The 15,984-nt window shown below is 59.5% G+C and overlaps 4 protein-coding genes across 31 annotated transcripts in view; 2 read left to right on the top strand and 2 right to left on the bottom strand.

The window, feature by feature from the left end:
* Positions 1–496: 496 nt before the first annotated feature.
* Positions 497–6,016, bottom strand: NDUFA11 (NADH:ubiquinone oxidoreductase subunit A11). Its single transcript, XM_077121024.1, has 4 exons — positions 5,820–6,016; positions 2,003–2,095; positions 1,550–1,672; positions 497–653 (listed from the first exon to the last, which is right to left on the bottom strand). The coding sequence occupies exons 1-4, from the start codon at positions 5,914–5,916 to the stop codon at positions 541–543; spliced, it is 426 nt and encodes a 141-aa protein (XP_076977139.1). The 5' UTR covers positions 5,917–6,016; the 3' UTR covers positions 497–540.
* A 1,009-nt stretch (positions 6,017–7,025) lies between these two features.
* VMAC (vimentin type intermediate filament associated coiled-coil protein) lies at positions 7,026–9,812 on the top strand. The gene is made up of 2 exons (XM_077121023.1): positions 7,026–7,237; positions 7,981–9,812. The coding sequence occupies exons 1-2, from the start codon at positions 7,047–7,049 to the stop codon at positions 8,282–8,284; spliced, it is 495 nt and encodes a 164-aa protein (XP_076977138.1). The 5' UTR covers positions 7,026–7,046; the 3' UTR covers positions 8,285–9,812.
* Positions 9,813–9,932: 120 nt separating this feature from the next.
* Positions 9,933–12,789, top strand: CAPS (calcyphosine). Its single transcript, XM_077121022.1, has 4 exons — positions 9,933–11,382; positions 11,459–11,636; positions 11,803–12,009; positions 12,082–12,789. Exons 1-4 carry the CDS (start codon positions 11,300–11,302, stop codon positions 12,181–12,183), a joined length of 570 nt encoding a protein of 189 aa, XP_076977137.1. The 5' UTR covers positions 9,933–11,299; the 3' UTR covers positions 12,184–12,789.
* Positions 12,717–15,984, bottom strand: part of RANBP3 (RAN binding protein 3) — a 59,704-nt gene continuing 56,436 nt past the window's right edge. For 26 of the 28 annotated variants that reach the window (XM_077121006.1, XM_077121008.1, XM_077121010.1 and 23 more), the window contains 3 exons: positions 15,368–15,510; positions 14,259–14,448; positions 12,717–14,043 (listed from right to left, as the gene is read on the bottom strand). In XM_077121006.1, coding sequence (XP_076977121.1) covers positions 14,000–14,043; positions 14,259–14,448; positions 15,368–15,510 — 377 coding nt within the window. In that variant the 3' untranslated portion in view covers positions 12,717–13,999. The remainder of the gene's footprint in view (positions 14,044–14,258; positions 14,449–15,367; positions 15,511–15,984) is intronic. The other 2 variants (XM_077121013.1, XM_077121002.1) reach the window with 1 other exon arrangement.

The raw sequence follows: 15,984 nt of genomic DNA, 5'->3' as shown, positions 1-15,984 counted from the left end.
CTCGCCAGGCTCTGCTCCTGCTGCCAGCAGCAGCAGCCAGGCCTGAAGAGTTCGGGGGCCAGGCCCGCCTACCCCGCCGCCCCTGGCTTGGCCCGGCTGACAGGGTCCCGTCCCGCTCCTGACGCCAGGGCCCCCACCTGCTGGTGGGGCCAAGGCCCTGGGGCTCTCCACTCCAGCGCCCAGGAATTTGGAACAGGGACCGTGTGGAGGGTGGGGGCTCGGGCTTGCTTCCCAGCCATGCTGCTGGCGCTTGGGGGAGGCCTGGGTGGGGAGGCTGTGACCTGCGGAGGAGCCGTGGGTGGCCAGATGGCTCAGGAGCTGACAGCAGCCTCCAGATGGTGATCTGGGGTACCCTGGCCATGCCCCGTCTCCGGGGCTCCCTCTGGCCAAAGGGGACGGGGCTGAGCATCTGCCCTGGGCCTCCGGGCCAGGCCATCAAGCGGCAAGGGGATGGGGTTTTGCCAGCGGAGAACACATCTGGAGGGGGACACACACACATAGCCACATAATTTATTCCTGGCAGCGTTCCAGCCGTCCGGCTCACACCTTGGGGTCGGAAATCAACTTCCAGCCCTCCAGCTGGCCCATCTTGGTGAGGGCGGCGATGGTGCCGAAGCACAGGCAGGCGGCGGCGCCCGTCCCAGAGCTGCGAGCTGTGAGTGGGGAGGAGATGTCAGGCAGGGCCGGGGCACTGCCTGCTGAGGATCCCCGAGGATGCTGCCCCCTCAACCCATGCGGATTCAGAGAGATCTCCTGTGTGGCCTGGGCTATGGGCTCTTTGGAGATTGTTATAATCCTCCAGCTTCCCAAACTGGGAAACCGAAGCACAGGCCCAATGCTTGTGCTGTTCCCAGGCTAGGCATCTGTGCCATGGTCTGTGAACTGACAGCAGCAAGTGCCCGCTGGTCTGGGGGCCAGAGGAAGCAGGTGGGGCCCTCCCTACTGCAGACAAGGCCCCCGAATAGGAGCCCCTGAAGTCTCGAGGCCAGGGCAGTGATGGCGGGCCCCACCCACAGTGCTTCCTCCACCTCTGCCTGCTGGAACCTTCCACGGAGCACCACAACTCCCAGGCTGGCCCAGGGTTCCTGTTGTGCAGGTTGGGGTGGCAGGTGACTGCTGCCGTGGGAGGGCAGGGGGAGCAGCACCACCCCCTGTTTAGGCAGAACTCCCACGTCAGGTGATGCAAAGACCCTGGGGCCTGGCGAGCTGGAGGAAGAGCCCCCTTGGGGCTGCAGCAGGGTGTGCAAGGGGGGAGAGCAGGAAGAGGTGAGGGCAGGGGACATGGGCAGGTTGTGCAGGGCCCGTGGCCTGTCCTGCAAGCAATGGGGACCCCAGGAGGGTACAAGGCCTCTGCGCAGTGGGTGATGCTCTCGTCACTGAACTAGGCACTTTTATGCCAATGGGTCTCGGCTGCCTGAGCATCCTCCTGTGCAGTCTCGCCTGGCCTGCCCTACGTCCCCCCACCCATCTGTCTCAGCAGGAGAGCCCCCTACATGCTCCCTCTGCAGAGGGAGGGAGTGTGATGAGCAGAGGTCAGGGGTCCACTCACTGCGTGCGCCCAAGGTCAGGCCCCCAGCACAGCCTCCGATGAAGTAGTTCAGGGGGTCATCGGGCTTCTCCCGGACCTGGGCGCTGATGCAGGAGGCGAGGCCGAACATGGCGCCAATGGCAGCTGTGGGCAGACAGGAGGGGCAGGCACTGGGTCAGGGCCCAGCGGGGACTGCAGCGGGAGCCTGGAGAGAAACTTACGGGCTGGATCTCGACAGACGCTGCTGGTCAGCTGGTGGCTGCCCCATCTGGGCATGCTGCCACCTCCCGGGACCTTGCAGGACCCCCTCCATTCCCCTACCAGTAGCTCAGACCAGGGAGCTGAGGGAGTTGGGGTGGCTGTGAAACATGCTAGAGACCCAGGCTCTGTCTTTCTGGTCAGAAGACCCCCCCCCAGAGAGAAGGAGGACACGCCCCCGCCTGACCGATCAGGGCACAGGGGCCCCCCACTCACCTGCAGTGAATGTGTAGCGCCCTACCCTGGCCACCCCCTCCACGAAGGTGTCCGGGGGGTTGAGTGTGACACTGTAGGCTGAGACGACCAGGCCTGGGAGACGAGAGAGCAAGGCTGGGTGTGGGTGTGTGCCAGCACCCGAGATCCCCATTCCTCCTGCAGAGCAGCCCTTTCTCTCACTTCATCCTCGTGGTTCCTCATGGGCCTCCGTGGTGGCTCCTGGCATGGGCCTCAGAGCTGGGATTCGAACCTGGGCCTGCTGGCTCCAAATGCTGGAGCCTCCCCCAGTCCCCTCTCCTTTCCCATGGCTGGACCTACTCCAGCTTCTTCAGGATGTTCCTGGGCCCCCTGGTACCTGGTGCCTGGGAAACTGGGCTGCTGCTGGCACGGAGATTTAACAGCTGCCTCCCAGGCCCTGGCAGCTGAGCCCAGCTCCCCAGGCCCATCAGAGGCCCTGCTCCCCTCACAGCCTGGCCCTGACAGCTCAGCTGCGCCCACACCACCCTGACCTTCTGACACAAGTTGGCTTTTCCATCCTGAGCCCTCCGACATCTGGCTTTCTCATCCAGGGGCCTAGGCCAGGGTTGGGCCAAAGGTTCTATCCTGGCCCATGGCCCTGGTTTATACAGCCGTGGGCTGCTGGCCTGGGGGCCTCCACAGTGGACTGGAGCCCATCTGGCTGGTTCCTTTCCACCAGGAGACCAAAAGGGGACCCCCTATCCTGGATGGTCCTATTCACAGCGGACTCTGCACCCCTTCCTTTCCCAACAAGCGGGGCTCCCCACTGCCAGCAAGGCCATCCCAGGAAAAGCAGAGGGGGTGCCACCCCCTTGTCCTCCCAGGAGCTGGGAAAGGCTCGCTCCCTTACCTCCCTCTTCCCTCTCTTCTAGGGGGTGAGGGCCTCAGAGAGGTGAAGGTACCCATTTGAGGCCACCCAGCAGAGCCGGGCTGGGAGCCCTACCCCTCACTACTGCCCTGGGGGAGCACCCACTCCTTTAGGAGACCCTCCCCCCCGGCCCAACCCAGCTCACAGGAGCAAGCCCAGGCGAGCCACGGGGACCTTCATATCTGACAATGGGGTTAATCTTCACAGCAACTCTGAAGGGGGGAAAGGATGGCAGCCTCACTTTACAGATGGGGAAACTGAGGCCCAGAGATAAGAAGGAAAGACCGAAAATAGTGAGTACACCCAAGTGCCAGGCCATGGTCTGCGAACACTCTGGAGCGCTCTCCCAGGCCCACGACAGACCGAGTGGCCTGCTCATGTGCACGGGCGGAGCAACACCTAGTGCAAGGCTGGGAAGAGAGGGGCTGGCCTGCCCCCGCTGCCCCACCCCAGCCGGCAAGACCTGACACCCAGACACACCCGGCCAGTGGGAAAGAGTCTTCACCAGAATCAAGTGGAGGAGTCACCAACTTCCGAGCTAGGCCCAGGCACCAGGTTCTTACAAAAGGTTCCCCTGCGACTCCAACCCCCTGAAGAAGATTTCAGAGAATTCCACTGAATCTGCTGAGGAAATTCAGCGACACCTCTGAACTACTCACAGGGTGGCCCTGGGGCACGGAGGATGAGGGGCTCCTGGCTCACAGCCCACGCTGACACCAAATACCCCCCATCCTATGAGAACACCTCCATCCTACAAGTGCCCCCCAACCTATAAGTACCCCACTATCTTACGTCTCCTTAGAAGTCCTTGAACTGGGAGTGCGTGAGCCAGTAGCCCCTTGATTACTCTGTGGAGTCAAAGACCACCTGCCAATGCCCCCCCAAGCAATCATCCAATGAGGTGACCCTCCCTCCAACCCTTGCCCCCAGACCCCCACCACCTAAGCACACGATGTTCCCCACTGATGCAGACCTTCCCACAACTCCCCCATTACCCCATCAGGAGCCCCTTTCCACCCCTCCGCCTGCTGCTGACTCTGTCTCAGCAACCCTCAGCCGTGGTGTGTGCTCATTCATTCATTCATCCAGTTACTAGCCACCTACAAGGCAAAGGGCTGTGCTGGGAGCATGGGCTCCTTGCCCTCTAGGGCCTCGCCCTCCAGCCTGGAAGTTAGACTGGATATAAGGTATCTTGATGGGGACAAGGGAGTGGGGGACGGGGAGGCTCCTGAAGCGTGTTTAAGGCAAATCCTGAATGTTGAGTGGAAGTGGCCAGTGAGAAAATGCAGGCAACACACACACAGACACACACACACACACACACACACACACACAACCCTCAGACCCCTGAAAGCTCCAGCAACTCCTTTACATGTGGCACCTCCATCAAAGGCTCCCCCCCGCACCCCTTCAAAGACTCTTCAGCCTCAGCAATGCCTTCTAACCATCAAGTCTTCCCAGAGGTTCCTCAGTTGGCAGCACCCCCAGCCCATCCACAGGGCTTGCTGTCTCCCCCCAACTCTCCCTGCAACAGCCTCCTGTGACCTCAGGCCATGGCCACAGCAGATGCGAGCGAGCACGTGCTACTGTCTCATGCACCAACCGCAATGTCTCTCTGTTTCACGTTACACACCCCCTCCCACATCCCCACCGCCACACCTCCCCAGATTTTCTCCCTGAAGGCTCTGCAGGATTCTCAAGCGACCTCCTTCCCAGAGACACGGTCATGATCCCTGTAAAGTTGTTTTGGACTTTGTGGGGGCTCTAGTGATGACTGCAGGGTCTCCCCTTAAGCCCCTCCCCCCACCCCAGAGTGACCCACCCTCAGTGCTGTCCAGTCCTCTGGAGTTCCATAAGTGCCCCCACAGATGTAACAGACCCCACTCCACCTCTCCCAACAATTCACTGTTATAAGCAAACTCCACATAAACCCTCTCCGGGGGGACTCCCCCTTCATCCCTTTCTCACAATTATCCCTAGCCCCCTCCCAAGAAGGACGCTGTGGGAAGACTCCATGCCCCAGTGACCTCCAGGGGCAAGTCAGCAGACCTGGATTTGCAGCCGATGCAAATTCTCCAAATCATGGGGGAAGTTAACGTGCTTCAGTTGTCACCTCTGAGAAGTGGAGATAATAACGACCCATCTCGTTAAGTAGAAACAAGTCTAGCCTAACTCGGATGCCTCCCAGCGGATGCTCAACTTCTGCCAGGCACTGTTTCAGGACCCAGAGAAACAGAAGTGAACAAAACCATCATCCCTTCTAGGGTAGACTGAGAATTAAAGACGATGCCTGTAAAACGCTCCGGGATTGGAAGTGGCCAGGCTCTGGGGCCTCCCTGCAGGGGACGCCAGGGCTGTGGGTCCCCTCTTCCTCCTGGTAGCCACCTCAAGAGGAGCCCCTGGCTCACACCTCCTATGATCTCCAGGGATTCCCAGGACTCTGCCGAGGCCCCAGCGAAAACTTCAGATGTCCCTGACCACTCACTACCTCTTGACCCTAATAAGATCTTGGTCACTCCAAAACTTCTCCAAGTTTCTGTGCCCTTCTCAGACACTCCAGTCCAGGCAGGACGCCTTCAAATAATTTCAAAAGTTGCACTAGTGGAAAGCCTCGCGACCTCCAGCTCCTTCGACCCTATAACCCTGCCCACACCACAATTCCCCAGGGTCTGGATCGCCGCTTTCCACAAAATCACAGCACCCAGTGACCAATCTGTCACGTGGACCACGATCTCGCGGTGCCCTTCGACCCCGCTGGAAGCCCCAAAACGTCTCCGTCACACAAACCCCCTCAGAGGCCCAAGACGGTCCCGGACATTGAGCTGACGACCACGTGCGTCCTGAGACATCCCCAGGACCCCCTGACCCTGACAGACAGCCCCGAGTGACCCCACGATCTCCCTGCGTCCTCCGGGCCCTGGCGGCGCTCACCGACGGCGCCGCCGACAGTGGTGGAGGTGTAGGCTTTGCGGTGGCACTCGGTGCCGTCGGGGATGTCCCAGTATTGCTGAAACGGCGACCGCCCCATGGCCGCTAGCCCTGGGTCGCACAGGCAGACCCCGCCGGTTTCGTGTGCGCAAGGGCAGCCCCAACTACCTCTCGCGAGACTTCCCGGGCTGCGCGCGCAGCCACCCGCACTGACTGGCCGGCAAAACACGCGCAACTTTATTGAGCGCCGCGGACACGGACAGAGGCGCGCGCACGCGCTGTGGGCGAGGCTGGAGGAAGGGAAGAGCACGTGCACCCCCAGCAAATTCCTGGAGGTAAACTGAGGCTGACCAGGCCCAGCGAAGACCCCGCCTGCCAAGCCGGGCTCAGGGGGCGGGCCAAGGTTAGGGATGGCAGGTGGAGCTAAATCTAGGAGCTAGGCCTATCGCTATGCACAGAGTAGCGTGCGGAGCGGGGCTCCTCCTCCCTCCACTGAGGGCTTCACCTGATAGGAGCGAGACGCATTTTGGGGCGGGGCATGGCAGAGATGCGGCCACTACCAGTGTCAGAATCGAGGGGCCGTGGCCTCGCCTTGTGCCCCGTCCTGAAACTGGAGTCTGAGCCGCGTGCCCCTATTTTGGGGCGTGGCCATACCCAGGGGGCGGATCTAACAGGAACGTGACCAATCCTAGTCCAAGGATTTTAGGTGGATGTGGCTTGTGTCCAACAGGCGGTTTATTCGGGCCCTGATGAGGTGTGTGTTTGGCTTAGGGGCGTGGCCAGCGGTGTAGGCGTACCCTGGAGGAGACCTAACCAATCCGCGGCTAGACTGTTGTCCGAGGGGCGTGGCAGGGGCTGGGGCCGCCCCTGGCTCAGAGCACCGCGGGCTCAGGGGAGCAGGGTGCGGACCAATCCTGGAGTTTTTACCCCTTGCGAAGGCGTGACCAATGGCGATGCCAGAACCTGAGGTGGGCACGCAGCCGGGACATGATGATCTGGGGCGTGGTCTGTCAAGACCTTGGTCAATCCTGGAGTTAGGCCGGGTTCGGGGGCGGAGTTTCAAGCTGAGAGAACCAGTGAGAGGGTTCGGGTTTGGGGGGGCGCGGCGTGCTGAAGAGGCGGGGCCTAACGGAGGCGGCGGCCAATCGCCAAAGCTCTGAGCCCGCCCGGAGGCGGGGCTGGTGCCTGGCCTCCCGGGGGTGGGGCCGGGCCCCGACCGCCGAGGGGGCCATGTCGGCGCCGCCCGCGCTGCAGATTCGAGAGGCGAACGCACACCTGGCGGCCGTGCACCGGCGCGCGGCCGAACTGGAGGTGCGGCTGGACGCGGCAGAGCGCACGGTGCGCGCCCAGGCCGAACGCCTGGCCCGCCACGACCAGCAGCTACGCGCCGCTCTGGACGAGCTTGGCCGCTCCAAGGACCGGTGAGGCCCCGGGCCCGGCCAGGAGAACTTTTCGGAAGAGAGGGCGGGGTGCGGAGCCGGGATTGGCTGGGGAAGAAGGACCGGGAGAACTGTGGGCAGAGACATTGGGGCTGGACTGCTGGTGGGCTTGAAAAAACAAACTTCCTAAGAACCCAAAACTTGTGCAAAAAATCCCACCCAAGACTTGAATTAGTGTGTGAAGTTGAGAGATATTATGCAAGTGTGGATTTTTGCTTGTCTTGAGCAGGGGAGGAAAATAAGATCGTTTATCATTTTTTATTTCCCCCTGGCAACTGAGGATTGAAGGGCATGAGGCAAGTGCCCAGGGAAGAGGGAGGTGCTGGGGTCCAATTCAGAGAATAGGGAAACAATCCAGAGCTAGTTGGATTCATTCGTTCATCCTTAGGGAGCATCTACCGTGTGCCAGGTCCTGTGCTCCTCAGGGAGCTCATGGACTACAGGCAATTGCAACACGGAGCAATCAGGGGAGGTTTCCTGTAGTAGGGGCCATCTAAGCTGTTCAAAAATCAAGTAGGGAAAGTTGTAGGGGAAGAAGGAATTGCAAGTGTAAATGCAAGAGGCTGGAAGGAGCAGAGAGGTGGAGAGATAATGGGGACCCTCGAGGCCGTGGTGAGAGGCATGGACTAAAGGTGATGGGGAGTCTTGGGAGGGTCGGGAGCAGGGAATAGCAGAACCTCTGGTCGGTCAATGCCGTAACCACCCCCGTTTCGCCACCCTGTCAGCGAGATCGCCTGCCTTCGGGAGCAGCTGCTGACCTCCGAGGCTGCTGTCCACAGCCTGCAGGCTGCCCTGCACCAGAGAGACGAGCTCATCCGGCAGTTGCAGCCCCGGGCCGAGTTGCTGCAAGACATCTGCCGCCGCCGGCAGCCTCTGGCCGGGTTGCTGGCTGCCCTAGCTGAGGCCGAGCGCCTGGGGCCCCTGCCAGCCAGCGACACTGCAGGACCCGGTCCACCTCTTGCCAACAGCATTGGGGAGGAGGGCGGTGGGGACCACCTCCAGCCTGTGGCGTTTGGAACCACAGTGTGAGCCCCAGAGCACAGAGTCTGGAATGGACACACAGGGTCCCTACGGGCACTTCTCCCACTGGGGACCCTCCTTGGGGGTCAGCATCCATGCATCAGAGCCAGCTAAAAAGTCCGAGATCTCAGACTCGTGGCCTGCAGGCCAAAAGGAGAAACTTAGTCCAGACAGAAATATTTAAAAACTTTGAATCAATCACCCCCATTGAAAAAAGCTGGCAGCACTTATGCAAAAACCCAGATTCCTGGCTTTCAAGTGTGTCCACACTTGCCTGGATATGAGTTGAGGCTGCCCCCTGGCCCGGGTGTGAGTTTCAGTAGGCCCCCTTACCTCTCTTAGATTTGGCCCAAAGCATCTGAGATTGAGATATCTCTCTCTGGTGGGTAAGATGGTTTCAAGTTCCAATTATTTGAGCTTTTCTCACCTTTTTTTTTTTTTCCCCTTTTCTTCCTGGATTCTTCTTGTTCCTGCTGGCCTCCCCATCTCAGGGCTAATGCTCTTTCTGAGATCCTTTTATTCCAAACCGGAATCAGGAGCCTCAAGTGTCACAACATTTTGCATTCGTTTTTATGAAAATGGATTTCTGACTCCTACAATATATATATTTTTAAATTCTGTCCTTCCTTCCACCTTTTACCCAGAAGAGTGAGTCAGGCACAGCTCAGGGCCACTGTTCCAAGAGATGCTGGGAATACTTTGATGCATCCCTTAATCTTTTCCTGATGGCATCCTGCCTCAGGACCTTTGCACTGGCTGCTCTCTCTGCCTGGAATGCCGTCCCTGAGATTCCCACATGGCTATTCCTTGTCACTCAAGTTTGTCCCTCAAGTGTCACCTTCTCATAGAGGCCTTCCTGGACCACCTTCTCTGAAGTAATCTCCGTTTTCTTTCTGGAACTTCTTACCATTTTCTATCTTGCCCACCAGTGTAAGCTCTGTGAGGGCAGGGACTTTTCTGTCTTGTTCTCTGTTTTGTTCCCAGGGCCTGGAACAGCACCTGGCACATCCCAGGTGACCCAGTGGGAAGGGGTTAGATCTCTGGGTCCTCTAAGGAGCCAGGGTACCCCCCGCCAAGTACAGCTGATAAAATCCTCGGCTGGTTCAGCTTTTGTGGCAAGCAGCTGTCTCCTTTTTACATCCCCTAGAGAATCTATTTTTCTTAACTACTCCTTTCTACATGGTTCTCCCTGACCTGAGACATTTAGGGTATTTTGCTTTTTAGCAAGCCAAAGAAAGGAGAAAATCCCTGTGCCTTTCTCTGCCCAGCCTGGTGGGCAGCCCCACCTCCTCACTCAGGGAACTGTCACAGCAGGAACTGCCCGGGGCAGTGTCCATGCCAGCCTGGAAAGGTCAGTGGCTGTCCCTACCCTCGGGACAGAGCCAGCTGCCCACCTCGCATCTCACAATGCTCCCTCAGTGTGGAAACAACGGCCCCATTTTCTCTTCTGGATAGATGACTGGAGTGGGGTTGTTTGTACGAGGGGAAGGCAGGCTGGGGCCTGTCTGTGCTCAAGAATAAACTGGATGATTTCTCAGCCTGGTCCTTCATCCTTTCTCCCTGGCTTGGGGGCTGAAGAGGTGACTCTGTAGTGTTTGGGTCCAGAGTGGGGCACTGCTGGGCTGGGAGAAAGAAGGAATAGTCAGGGTAGCTCAGGCCAGGTGCTTAGAGAGTAGAAGTGAGACCCTGCCTCCCAGGTGGGAGGTCTTGGGCCTCTTGCAAGTTTTTGAGGTTATTGTTGGAACTCTTATTCTCTTAAAAATGAAGAAATGCCAAAACGGAGCCACAATAATTGTGACAGGACTTTACATTTTTCTGTTTGGAAAAAAAAAAAAGATACCTTTAACACAGGAAAACAAGACAAAGTCTTTCTCTGCCCACCCGGTGAGTTTTGGATCATGGCAGGCAGTCAGAATTTTTTGCAGCAAAATGCCCCTCGGTATGGAGTGTTCCAAAAATCTGACGGCATCTCACTAGTTGTGGCTCGAATCACAGAGATGGGTCGCTTGTGATCTACGGTTGTTTTCTGACTGCAGTGGCAACTTCCGCCAGCTGTACCTGTCTTGTGTTGTGTGGGAGATGGATCCAAGCTTTGAAAAGATATACCCAGCCTCTGATGGCTCTTAGGGACAGGTGACAAGTCTCCAAATAGGGTCCAAGTGCTGGGAAATCCATTGTCCCTTCCCTCCCTGCCTGTTGATGTCAGGCTGTCCGTGGCAGTTGACGTCCAGGAGCAATGAGGGGCCTGTGGGTTGTTGGCTTCATGTTCTCTTGGTTTATGTCAGGTCAAGGCTGTCTCTGATTAGGGCTGCAGTGTCTCTGGTAGCATGGGTGAACGGGAAAATCATGTCTGAGTATTGATAACCAACTATGAGAAACCTGCAACGACAAAAACACCCTGGCTGGTACCTAAGTACTACAAGAAACTGCTTTGTTGATGTCAGAGTGGCTCTACGACTTGGCTGTTTTGGCTCAGCCTGCACTGGACATGCTGTTGGAATGGGAAAGGAGGCTGCAGACCCCTGAGCCACCTCAAGTCGTATTGAGTTTGATTCCCTCAGCAGCTTCGTCAGCCCTGACTTTGGCCACGCTGTCCAGTGGAAAGGGAAGGGGGCCCAGTAAAGCCCAGAGAGGGGAAGGGACCAGCCTAGGGTCACACTGGTCTCACACTTCAACCCTCTCTCCCTCTCTGGGGTCCTACTAGGCCACCTGTGCACTGTGGGGGCTGGGAGTGAGTAAGGGGTGGACAGGGTGAAAGGCACCAGAGCAGCACTGCCTGATCTCTCCTGAGGCTGTGCCTTGAGCCACGTGGCACCGAGAGGGTTACAGCAGAGCCCCTCCCAGCCTCCAGAGCCACTGCCCTTAGCAACGATCCTGCCAGGCAGTACGCACCACGAATGCTGGGCAAGGCAGGAAAGAGCCAGACAGGACGGGAGGGCTCCAGTGCAGACAAAGAAAAGCCAGGCAAGTGGGCAAGGGGCAGTTAACGAGGTTAGGTGCCCTCTGACCTCCCTTCCGTCTAACATGGATGCTGTGGACGCCACTGTGGAGAAGCTTCGGGCACAGTGCCTGGCCCGAGGGGCCTTGGGCATCCAGGGCTTGGCCAGGTGAGTGTCCCCTCGAGCCCTGTTCTCCTGGACTGAGCCTTAAGGATCCTTCTCCAGGGGCGCCCTCTGCCCGCAGGTTCTTCCGCCGCCTGGACCGGGATGGAAGCCGGTCCCTGGACGCAGGGGAGCTCTGGCGGGGCCTAGCTGAGCTGGGGCTGGTGCTGGACATGGCCGAAGCGAAGGGTGTGTGCAGGCGCTGGGACCGTGATGGCAGTGGGACGCTGGACCTGGAGGAGTTCCTGCGGGCGCTGCGGGTGAGACGGCCTCGCAGGACCACCCAGGCCCTCCTCTGGGGGTGGCAGGAAGGACTCCGTGGGTCTGTCTGCGTCACAGTGATGACGTGGGTGCTCTGTATATGTCACCTGGGGTAGGGGCTCCTACACCCTCAGACCCCCGTCACCGCCTTCTCCACCCCCCCAGCCCCCCATGTCCCAGGCCCGGGAGGCGGTCATTGCAGCTGCGTTCGCCAAGCTGGACCGCAGTGGGGATGGTGTGGTGACCGTGAGTGATCTCCGTGGGGTGTACAGTGGCCGCGCCCACCCCAAGGTGCAGAGTGGGGAGTGGACAGAGGAGGAGGTGCTACGCCACTTCCTGGACAACTTTGACTCCCCCGAGAAGGATGGACAGGTGGGTGCCCTTGCGTGTCTCACTCCCCTCCCGCCCCACTGCCATCCCCACCTGTAACTCGCTTGTCCCCAGGTCACGCTGGCCGAGTTCCAGGACTACTACAGCGGCGTGAGCGCCTCTGTGGACACAGATGAGGAGTTTGTGGCCATGGTGACCAGCGCCTGGCGGCTGTGAGCGGCGTCACCACCTCCCCGGCTCAGCTGGCATGAACATAGAGTAGGACCCACACCCTGCTGCCAGACCCTCGCCGAGCCCAGTGTCTCCAGGAGCCACCTTGGCAGGGTTCCAGGGACAGGGAGGGCTGGAGGGGAGCACCTGAGAGTCAAGGCTGCAGATGTGGCTGGACTGTCAGGAGGGGCCCCGTCCAGCCCTGTCCTGTCAGGCAGAAGTGGGTCAAAGGTTGTCAAGGAGTCATAGGTTCAGGACCCCCCCCTGCCCCTGTGCTGAACCCTGAGCCCTCACACTTCAGCCCCTCTGTCCTGTCCAGGGCATCCTTGGCCCTGAGTCAGCCTTGAGCCTTGGTCCCCTCACCCCGACCCTCCCATGTGTCCCTGCACAGCAGGCCAAGGGACAGGAGGCCCAAAGCAGCAGCAGCTCTTCTGTGACACCAGGTGGGTGTGAAGTCTCATCCTGGGAGGCAGCTGAGCCTGGTACCCTGCCCAGGTGTGTCAACTTCAGAGGCCTCTGGGACATGCAGGAGGGCAGAGTTTAGTTAAAAGTTTTAATGTAGTTCCCAAATACATCTCATATGACAATCTTACATAAATGTTCTGAAACACATGGGCGCTATCTGATTTTACTTGTCACTAGTCGGCTAAGGCTTAAAGCAGAGAAGTTGTGGCCAGGTCCTGTGTTGGAGCCTCTTCTAGTGTCTTCTCGGTGCTCGGGCGAGGGGGGCTGGGTACACGGAGGTGGGCCCAGGCGGGGCAACAGGCCTCCTCTTCATTCTCCATGGGTGTTGGCGCAACCTGCTGCCTGGGACCAGCCCTGCCCCACACCCTACAGAGTGGCTGGCGAGGGTCCCTTCCACTTCTCCAGGGGCCCCAGCCCCACAGCAGGAAGCAGGCTTGTGCCTGAGGGCCTGGTGACGGGCAGACACAGCAGATGGACCAGGTCCAGAGACCTTCTAGATATACTCTGTCCAGGCTGAAACTAACGGGGCCCAGCCCCTCAATAACCCAGAACCTGGGGTGGGAATGAGTAGGGGTCCCCTAGCATGGCCAGGTGCCCTCGCAGCCTCCCAAACAAAGGCCCCAGACTCGAAGTCAGGACCAGGAGGAGAGCGATGGAGCTGTGCCTGCTCAGCACACGAGAGCATCTGAGTAAATTAAAAAAAAAACAAAAAAAAAAATCCCAGATCCTTTGAAAATAAAAAATAAAAGATCTGCAAAATGTAAACCCCAAATGAGAACAGGGGAAACGGGAGATAATGATAGTAAATGCCCAGCAGGCCTAGCATTTACGCTTCGTGTGCCGGGGTGCGGGACCCAGGCCTGCTGAGCCCACCGGGAGGGGGGTATGATCTGCACACGGCCTGGCCTGCCCCCTCTGTGGGCTGACCACTCCATGCCTGCTCCCCCAACCCTGTACCCTGCCCCCTCTCCGTGCCTGCTCGCACAGCAGGGAGGGTGGAGTGGGTGGCAGCGGCGGTGATGGGGAGAGGCCTGCAACACGACGGGCTGAAGAAACGAGGTCCCCCAGTCCCAGTGAGAAGCCGTGACAAGTCTTAATGTGCCATTTCATTCAAAGGAGGGGAGGGAAGAAATGTTCTTTTTTGTTTCCTCATCAATATGATGAGGTCTCGTGTCCCAAACCACATCCAGGCAGTTCCCGAGTCTGCTTGTGAACAGGACGTGCGGGTCCAGAGTGCGGCTGGCCCAACAGGGTGGTGCTTCCCAAGTCCCACGCCTCGACGCTGCCTGCGGGGAGAGGCGGGTGGGCGGAAAGACGGACAAAGCAGCAGCCTCACGTGCAGCCGGGCGCCCAGCTGCTATGTGCTTCCGGTCGTCTGCCCATCCCCTTCGTCACCAGCACCTGTAAAGAAAGCAGGCCCCTTGATATTTGGTCCATCCCACTCTCCCTCCTATAAGGCTTTCCCGGGGTCAGGCTCAGCTGTGGTCAGAGGTCCAACCAGGGCCTAAGGCTCAAGACGGTGGATTGGGTGTGGGGAACCCGAGCAACCACCAGCCCCAAATTGTGGAGGGTAGGGACAAAGCAGCTGCCTCCTGCTGCAGCCCCACCCTGCTCACCACCTCCAGTGGCTCCTGAGGGAGCCAGGACGTCATCGTCATCATCGCTGTCATCCTCCTCGTTGGACGGGGCTACCCCCGGCTCTGGGGCGGGTGCCTTGGCCTCCAGCTCTTGCTCCACGCGGCTGCGCAGAGCCAGGATGCGGTGGTGCAGCGCTGCGTAGAGCTGGCCCGTGTCCTTGGAGCTGGCCTGTGAGTGAGAGGGGCCACAAGGTGGGACCCCAGTCCTCCTGCAGCCGCTTCTCCCACCCGTGATGGGTGGAAAATGCCGGGTGACAAGGCACCAGTGTCCACCAGTGTTCCTCCATGTTACGGCTCTGGTACCCCGCCTCCCCAACTGCTCAGGCTGCCGCTCTGGAAAGGACGCTACAGCTCCAGGCAACACAAGGGCTCACGTGGTCACAGACATGACCACTGTGTGTGGCAGGATCACAGGCACTGCACAGGCCTTCCTCTGCCCCTGAGCACATCATTCAGCCCAGCCAATTCTTAACTGCTTCTCCTTGTGGATGAGCAGTACACATCCGCCTATCCCAGTGGCTGAGAGCTTATCGTCCCTAAACCCTGAGCTTGGCTGGAACTTGGAAAAAAAGGAGGGAGGAAACCGACTTGTGTTCTAGATCATAGCTGTAGCAGCACCCGAGGTCAATTCTGTGTCCTCACCAGGGCCTGCCTCTATCCTGACTGCCCAGGACAGCAGGCCCATGCCCACAGCCCCACGACCCGTCCTCCCCCTGCCTCTCTGGAGCGGCATGGCCTCTTCCTGCACAGCTGGGCACTAGGAGACACAAGCTGCCCCTCCCCCACATGCCTTCTTCCTCCAACCAGTGCCCTGGCCACAGCCCCACTCCAGGAGAATGCAGCGTGGAGCCCCGCCCACCAATGGGCTTTCCCTTCCAGCAGACCTGGGATAATCCCCGACCCACTTCCCAGCATCAGTGTGTGGCCCTGGCACCCCGCCAAGCGTCTCTCTGACCTGGCCTAGGGGTGCCTCAACTTGAGCGGTAACATGAGGCATATGGAGGCAGCGGCAGCCTCACATGGCAGCCCCTGGGCGCCTGCTCTCCGTGGCTGCTCTGGGGGTACCGTTCTGCAGGGTGAAGGCTCACCGAGACGAGGAAGACCTTCACGCCCTGGCCCTCGGCGTCCGTGGCGGTGATGCGCACGCTTTTCTCGCTGGCCTTGTCGATCTGCATCTGGGCCCACAGCTTGGTGTTCAGGATCAGCCGCAGGCTGCCCTGGGTCCGCATCACTGCAACCAACAAAGCCCTCAGCCCTGCCCTCGGGGCCTCCGACCACCCTGCAACCAGCCATGGGGGTAGACACTACCTGCAGGGAACACCAGCACCAAAGAGGCAAAACCCCAGGATTCTCCCGAGATCTGGGAAAGCCTCCCACCTGTTCGGTGGGCAGGGGCTCCCAACCCGCCCTCTGGGCGCCTGCCCTGGCATCCCCTGCCCAGCATGGGGTGGGATGTCTCCCTAGTTCCAGAACTACCACAAAGGCCATAAAGGCATGAGCCAACTGGGAGTGGTGGCTCCCCGTCAGATGTCAAGATCAGGTTTCCTCCTGGGAAGGGCAGCTCGAGGCTGGGCTGGCTGCTCCCTCAGGACAGTGAAGTACCCTCCCGACTGCACCCTACTTCCATCAGCTCCCCACTCCTGACACCCCTTCACTCCTGGCCCCCAAAGTCCCAATCACCCACTTCTGTCCCCTTCATTCCTGG

This window comes from Tamandua tetradactyla, chromosome 11 (genome assembly GCF_023851605.1).
Source record: "Tamandua tetradactyla isolate mTamTet1 chromosome 11, mTamTet1.pri, whole genome shotgun sequence".
In the NCBI taxonomy this organism is placed as follows: domain Eukaryota; kingdom Metazoa; phylum Chordata; class Mammalia; order Pilosa; family Myrmecophagidae; genus Tamandua; species Tamandua tetradactyla.
Note: the sequence above shows the minus strand (reverse complement) of the source record. Positions and strands in the feature narration are given on the sequence as shown.

Bases quoted from the DNA above. Each gene is read 5' to 3' on its own strand.
- VMAC (XM_077121023.1), top strand. From the start codon at position 7,047: ATGTCGGCGCCGCCCGCGCTGCAGATTCGAGAGGCGAACGCACACCTG. The intron at 7,238-7,980 runs GTGAGGCCCCGG...CCACCCTGTCAG, and splicing joins CTTGGCCGCTCCAAGGACCG to CGAGATCGCCTGCCTTCGGG.
- CAPS (XM_077121022.1), top strand. From the start codon at position 11,300: ATGGATGCTGTGGACGCCACTGTGGAGAAGCTTCGGGCACAGTGCCTG. The intron at 11,383-11,458 runs GTGAGTGTCCCC...CTCTGCCCGCAG, and splicing joins GGCATCCAGGGCTTGGCCAG to GTTCTTCCGCCGCCTGGACC. The intron at 11,637-11,802 runs GTGAGACGGCCT...CCACCCCCCCAG, and splicing joins AGTTCCTGCGGGCGCTGCGG to CCCCCCATGTCCCAGGCCCG.
- NDUFA11 (XM_077121024.1), bottom strand. From the start codon at position 5,916: ATGGGGCGGTCGCCGTTTCAGCAATACTGGGACATCCCCGACGGCACC. The intron at 2,096-5,819 runs GTGAGCGCCGCC...CTCGTCTCCCAG, and splicing joins CACTGTCGGCGGCGCCGTCG to GCCTGGTCGTCTCAGCCTAC. The intron at 654-1,549 runs GTGAGTGGACCC...CCCCACTCACAG, and splicing joins CCTGACCTTGGGCGCACGCA to CTCGCAGCTCTGGGACGGGC.